Here is a 6160-nt window from a genome sequence, read left to right on the forward strand (position 1 = left end):
TTTGATTCTGGGCTCCCTGTCCCTGCGTGGGTTTTCTCCGGGTACTCCGGTTTCCTCCCACATTCCAAAAACATGCATGGCAGGCTGATTGAACGCTCTAAATTGTCCCTGGGTGTGAGTGTGAGCGTGGATGGTTGTTCGTCTAGGTGTGCCCTGCGATTGGCTGGCAACCGGTTCAGGGTGTCCCCCGCCTACTGCTCGAAGACTGCTGGGATGTGTCCTCTCTCCACTGCTCTTCTCTCTCTACACAAACGATTGCACCTCAACAGATCCAGCTGTCAAACTCATAAAGTTCGCAGACGACACCACGGTCATCGGTCTCATCAAAGACGGCGACGAGTCTGCGTACCGCCAACAAGTGGAGCAGCTGGAGCTCTGGTGCAGCCGACACAACCTCGGGCTGAACACGCTCAAGACTGTAGAGATGATCGTGGACTTCAGGAAACATTCTTCTCCACAGTTGCCCCTCACACTATCCAACTGCCCTGTGTCAACCGTCGAGACCTTCAAGTTCCTGGGAATCACAGTCTCCCAGGACATGAAGTGGGAAGTCAACACCATCTCCATCCTGAAAAGGGCCCGGCAGAGGATGTACTTCCTGAGGCTGCTGAGGAAGCATGGCCTGCCACAGGAGGTGCTACGACAGTTCTACACGGCAGTCATCGAATCAATCCTGTGTTCCTCCATCACGGTTTGGTTTGGGGCCGCCACAAAAAAGGACAAAATCCGACTTCAACGGACAGTTAGGACGGCGGAAAAAATCGTTGGCACCGCCCTACCCACTCTGGAGGACTTGCACACTGCAAGAATCAAGACAAGGGCACGGAAAATCCTCCTGGATCCCCCGCACCCTGCCCACCACCTTTTCCAGCTACTCCCCTCAGGCAGACGCTACAGATCCATGCGCACCAAATCCAGTAGACACTTAAACAGCTTCTTCCCTCTAGCCATTAACTCCTTAAACAGTCACTGACGTAGTCACTCTTCTTGTACTACAAATACTGCTACTGGTTACTCTAAAATGGTTCAATGATTTGTTGTTTACGATGATACTAATGCAGCGTGTTATACCGGAGACAAATTCCTTGTGTGTTCTACATACTTGGCCAATAAAGATGATTCTGATTCTGATTCTGATTCTGATAGGCTCCAGCACCCCCTGCAACCCTTGTGAGGATAAAAGGGGATTGGAAATGAATGAATATATACTGTATATTATATTGGACTTGGACAAGCAAACAAGTGTGATTGTGAAAATCAGAAGTTTATTGAACAATGTTGCTGGTCCCTCTCTTTGGAATGGACTCCCACTGAATGTTCAGCAAGCCCCCTCGCTGCCCATCTTTAAAACTCGTCTTAAAACAAATTTTTATTCTTTGGGTTTTGACTCAGCATGAGTTATTTATTTTTTATTTTTACTGTTTTTGTGCTTTATACTGTGTTTTTTATTGTGTGTTGGTGTTGGACTTCTTTTTTGCTTCGTGAAGAGCACTTTGTATACAGTGGTGGTTGTCTTAAAGTGCTCTAGGAATACAGTTGAGTTGAGTAAAGGCCATCAGTGGTGTTTAGAATTAAATTTCTCGTCATGTTTATAGATAAAAATAAGTTTAACAACCTGGACACCTGGGTATGCAACAGGCACAAGTCAACTTGATCTAATTTAGTAGAGTACCCCCTTAAGCGTGGGTCATCAAAGGCGGTTTTCCCTGGCTCGTTGTCCAGTGACAACAGAGGCGACCCTGGTGGTATTAGTTTTGCTTTTAGTTAGAAACACCCAACAACATTGGCACCAAAGGGACAAAAACATTTGGTGAAGTTCCCTATCGTGGTGGTAGAATTTCAAATTCAAAATGAACTCAGCAAATCGACTGGTCATATTTGTGTTGGTTTAGTTCACTGGAGCTATAAGCTTGAGCAATGGAAAAACTTGAATACGGTTGCCTCAAAGTGACAAAAAGCACACTCGTCATCAAAGAGGGCTTTTCCCTTGTTGACTGTCTTGTGACAAAGGTACGAATCTGATGTGGGAGCCGTTAGCTTAGCAACTGAGACACGCAACTTGAGTGGCCTGAAACAGACAAAATACATTTAGTGAAACACTCCAATGTGGTCAGTGGGCTAACAATTACATGTTTCAATTTACAATTTCAAAGTATTACAGCCTGTTCCTTTCTTGTCAAGAGTTAGTCAGGTTAGTTGACTGCAGCTATTAGCTTAGCAATCAAGATGCTTGAAGCCGATGACCTTCGAAGAACAAAAGGCACAAGTCAAACTTGTTCTGAGTTAGCGATAAGTGAGTTAGCCATGAGAGTCTTTGAGTCAGCTTTCAAGACGTAGCCTTCAACGTTTGGTCTTGGGGTTCTGCGCCCTGCTATAGTCCAATTCCAGGATCCTGTTTTCTGGAGATGTGTGTGGGCAGCCAAGTGAAGTTACAGCGTCCTTGGGGGTCTCTCCGAACAAAAGCCTGCCCCTGAGGGTAGCTGAGGGTCTTTACACTACTGGCAGGGCTCAGGGACATCGAAAAAGCCAAGTCCGGATGTCCAGCTACAGACTGTCCAACTTGTGACGGACTCTGTGTGGTCCATGACCAGTTCAGGACCGGACTGCAGAAAGGAGCTTGGCTTAAGTGAGTCTCCTCGGAGAACTGGGATCCAGATGGTGGACTGATGTGATTTGGAGTGGATGCCATGATGGCATGATGACTTTGCAGACCTTCAGCGCTCCCGTAGCTGCAATCTGACTGGTCGCTCTCGATTTGGTGGGCGACCGGTGAGACTGCTAAATTTTTCTGGTACGCAGCCGGTAAGGAGGAGGTGTCGATGGTGTCCGGGTCTTTCAGACCAAGAGTTCTCAGAACCCAAAGATCCAGCGTGGGCTCGGAAGAGGTGGAACTGGATTCGGCAGAACCGGATTCGGCGGAACTGAACTCAGCGCTGAGGTTTCGACAAACGCGCTTGCTGATGTGAGGGTGGCGCCGAGTACAGTTTTGGAAAGAGCAAACGTGGTACGGTGGCCTCCGATTCAGATTCTTGATCCTGTTGGCACTCAACTTCTGCACAACAACATTCATTTGCATTCTGAGTAATTCATTTGTTCACAGTGTCAAAAATTCAAGTTTGTCATTTTTCTTTCATGAAACTGACAGGCAACCAGTCCAGGCTGGATCCTGCATCTCTCACTAAAAGTCTGCTTCGCTTCAATGAAGACTGATTCAGAAATTCAAAAACATCTTTACATTCTCTACCTAAGTAGAAATACAGACGCTCGTGTCATACAAATACTGTTGTAGAAGTACTGATTCAACTGGTTACTTAAATGAAATTAGAAAAGTACAGACCACAAAGGATGTTTGTCCCCTCAAAATAACCCAATACTGATGTCTATACAATCCACTAGCAACAAAAGTGAGTACACCTCTATATGAAAATGTCCAAATTGGCCCCAACTCGCTAGTTTCCCTCTCGAGTGTCATCTGGCTGATTAGCATTCTAAGGTCTCAAGTGTGAATCGGGGGTAGGTATGTTAATTTGGTGTTCTTGCTCTCACACTAATATCGGGGTGTACTGACTTTGCTGAGATACTGAAAGTATCAAAGTAAGTGTGAATGCTTGGTTGTCAACATGTGGCCTGACCAGTTTATTGTTTCTCTATTTCCCCTGAAATTGACCATCACTCGTGACACTGACTGGTGGCCAGTCTGTTCTTTGTCTACATCATGAAAAGAGCTCAAAGTTAGTCTCACTTTAGCTTTGTCTTTCGAATCCCCTTTGAAAGACGAGTTGAGGAATTGTCGCAGTTTGTAGTTCTCCTCCTGGAGGCGATTTAGCTCCTCCTCTTGCTGCAGCAGCATGTTCTCAAGCTGACACCGACCATTACACAAACACACGCACAGAGCAGATTTTGCAACCGAATCATTTTTATTTGATCAAACAAGCACATTTTGATCTGATTTGTCATACAAGACATGTTGTAGGCATGTTACCTCTTTGTTCCTTTGCAGGTGAGAGAGCTGCTCTGACCGGAGCACACCAGCAGGGGGAGACCTGTTAAACACACACCCGTCTGACACGCACGCACATTCACTTTTAACATCAATTTTAGCCTAAATACATTCAGATTTGACCACAATAGCATCATTATTCACAATAATATTTCAAAAATAGACTTTAAAAACAACACACCTTTATTTTTCGACTGACCCCAAGTACAGGAGGAATTGCGACGCTTGCCTTCGATATTGGTGACGTCACATTGAGCGGCCGGGGACAACCCGGTTAGGGTTTCCATGGAAACGGGAAAAGACCAGGAGCAATGCGTGCCCCTGAGAGTGCATTTAAAAAAATGCAGCAATTATTAACAATAGAAACAAATGCTAACAAAACACACAACTGTTGTTTTATTTACGAGGAATCGAATACAAATATTAAGATACAAATGACAAATTTTTACAATTGCAGAATAAACCATCAAACGAAACACACACAAATAAAACAGTTTAAACCTATTTTACTTGTTCAGTTTTTAAATAATTATTTCAAATGAATTATTACGTAATAGTATCCATTGTATTTATTGCTGGAATTAACTTTTGTTGACTTCATTTACACATTGAAATAATGTACATATAAGAATGCAGATGCATTATACCACACAAATACGCCAATCAAACATGTAGTAAAGGGTTTTAATTTAGTAACACGTGTATTGGTAATATGTTATCACACGGTGAACCAATTTCGAGGTGGATTAAAGTTAATAAAACATGTTCAGTCGTCATTAATTTCACGTTCACCACATGAACATACAATGCATTTCGCTGCACGTGAACCGTTCACGTACAGCTAAATGCATTGTACAATCATGACGATTATCATCCCTCGTGACTCACACTCACTAAAAGCACAAATCCTACTGCAGAGAACACTAACAAACTTGACAAATTTCGTCATGTGTGTTATGGGCGAATCATAAAAATATAAAGATAAACAAAACAAAAATCCAGCATTTCTCGTCGCAGCGTGAAGAATAAAAGGCACTGAGATACACGTGAACTCACCACAGAAACGCGCCCCCGCGGATGCTGGCCACCTGCACGCGCCTTGCCAAACGTTAAAAAGTTTTTAAAATGGGTAAATATTAGCACAGAAAATCTGAAGAGGTCAAATGTTCTTGCTTCTTAATATCCTTTGCTGGCAATAAAAGTTACGCACACATCCAGAAATCCTACTTAAAACACACACACACAGGACAACTAATCACAGCTCGCCCAATCACATTCATGAACTGTTGTGACGTCACTGCAAGCAGGTTGCAAACCACCTGAGGAGCAGATGACCTGATGTCCAAATAATGTACTGTCTGAAAGGATTTTAAGACATTGAATTGAATGTGCACGTCTATGGATGCCGCACACGCATAAATTCATTGTCAGTCAATTTCACAAAGCAACAAACAGAAGTCGTTCATAATTCACTGATATCACATGATGTCAAAGACAACCGTAAAAGGAGGGAAAGTCTGAACATGTGAGATAACAAAGGAAGGAAAACAAAGAGAAGGGGAGGCTCATGTAGGACACAAGGAAATTAGATGAAGACAACAACATAGGAGACTCAAGGAGAAATGCAGTCACATAAGGAACACAAGAAATTAGACATTGAAAGTGTAAATAAGAGACACGGACATGGTTACAAAAGGAAGAGGACATGAGGGGAGGAGATGAGGACCAAGGAGGACAGATGAAGCCAAAAATAAAAATAAAAAAAGCAGGACAATATGAGACTAGTGTAAAACAAGATGGGTGAAGTAGATAGTAGGACACGAGAAGATCTTACGAGGACATAAAGCGAAGACTCAAGGTATTATTAAGAAGACAGGTATGATATGAAAAGATGAAAGTCTGTTTCCTTAGTCGTGATGAAAGTTATGTAATTTCTAATCACACCGCATAGTAAATGTGACTCCTCCCATGCTTAGTGGCTGTTGGGTTAATCTGTATCATGTGGAGAAGTCAATAGAGTGACCATCAGGCGTTTCATACATATTATTGTGGGGTGGCACAATAACCTTGTGTTCGCCATATGTGCCAATCAAATTCACTGGTCACTGTGGATTGTGTGCCGGGAGGGCGTCACTCAGCGGGTGAGCCACTTTGATGTCC

The 6160-nt window shown here is 43.5% G+C and overlaps 1 protein-coding gene across 1 annotated transcript; it reads right to left on the reverse strand.

The window, feature by feature from the left end:
• Positions 1-2371: 2371 nt before the first annotated feature.
• gmnc (geminin coiled-coil domain containing) lies at positions 2372-4287 on the reverse strand. Its single transcript, XM_086124798.1, has 4 exons — positions 4182-4287; positions 3983-4062; positions 3743-3859; positions 2372-3052 (listed from the first exon to the last, which is right to left on the reverse strand). Exons 1-4 carry the CDS (start codon positions 4285-4287, stop codon positions 2372-2374), a joined length of 984 nt encoding a protein of 327 aa, XP_085980924.1.
• Positions 4288-6160: the final 1873 nt, after the last annotated feature.

This window comes from Hippocampus guttulatus, chromosome 12 (genome assembly GCF_054856545.1).
Source record: "Hippocampus guttulatus isolate MCC_2025c chromosome 12, RoL_Hgut_1.0, whole genome shotgun sequence".
NCBI classification, from domain to species: Eukaryota; Metazoa; Chordata; class Actinopteri; order Syngnathiformes; family Syngnathidae; genus Hippocampus; species Hippocampus guttulatus.

Excerpts from the sequence above, each read along its gene's own strand:
- gmnc (XM_086124798.1), bottom strand. The coding sequence starts at position 4,287 with ATGGAAACCCTAACCGGGTTGTCCCCGGCCGCTCAATGTGACGTCACC. Across the intron at positions 4,063-4,181 it reads GGGTCAGTCGAAAAATAAAG|ACGGGTGTGTGTTTAACAGG; the intron begins GTGTGTTGTTTT and ends CGTGCGTGTCAG. Across the intron at positions 3,860-3,982 it reads ACCTGCAAAGGAACAAAGAG|CTTGAGAACATGCTGCTGCA; the intron begins GTAACATGCCTA and ends GGTCGGTGTCAG.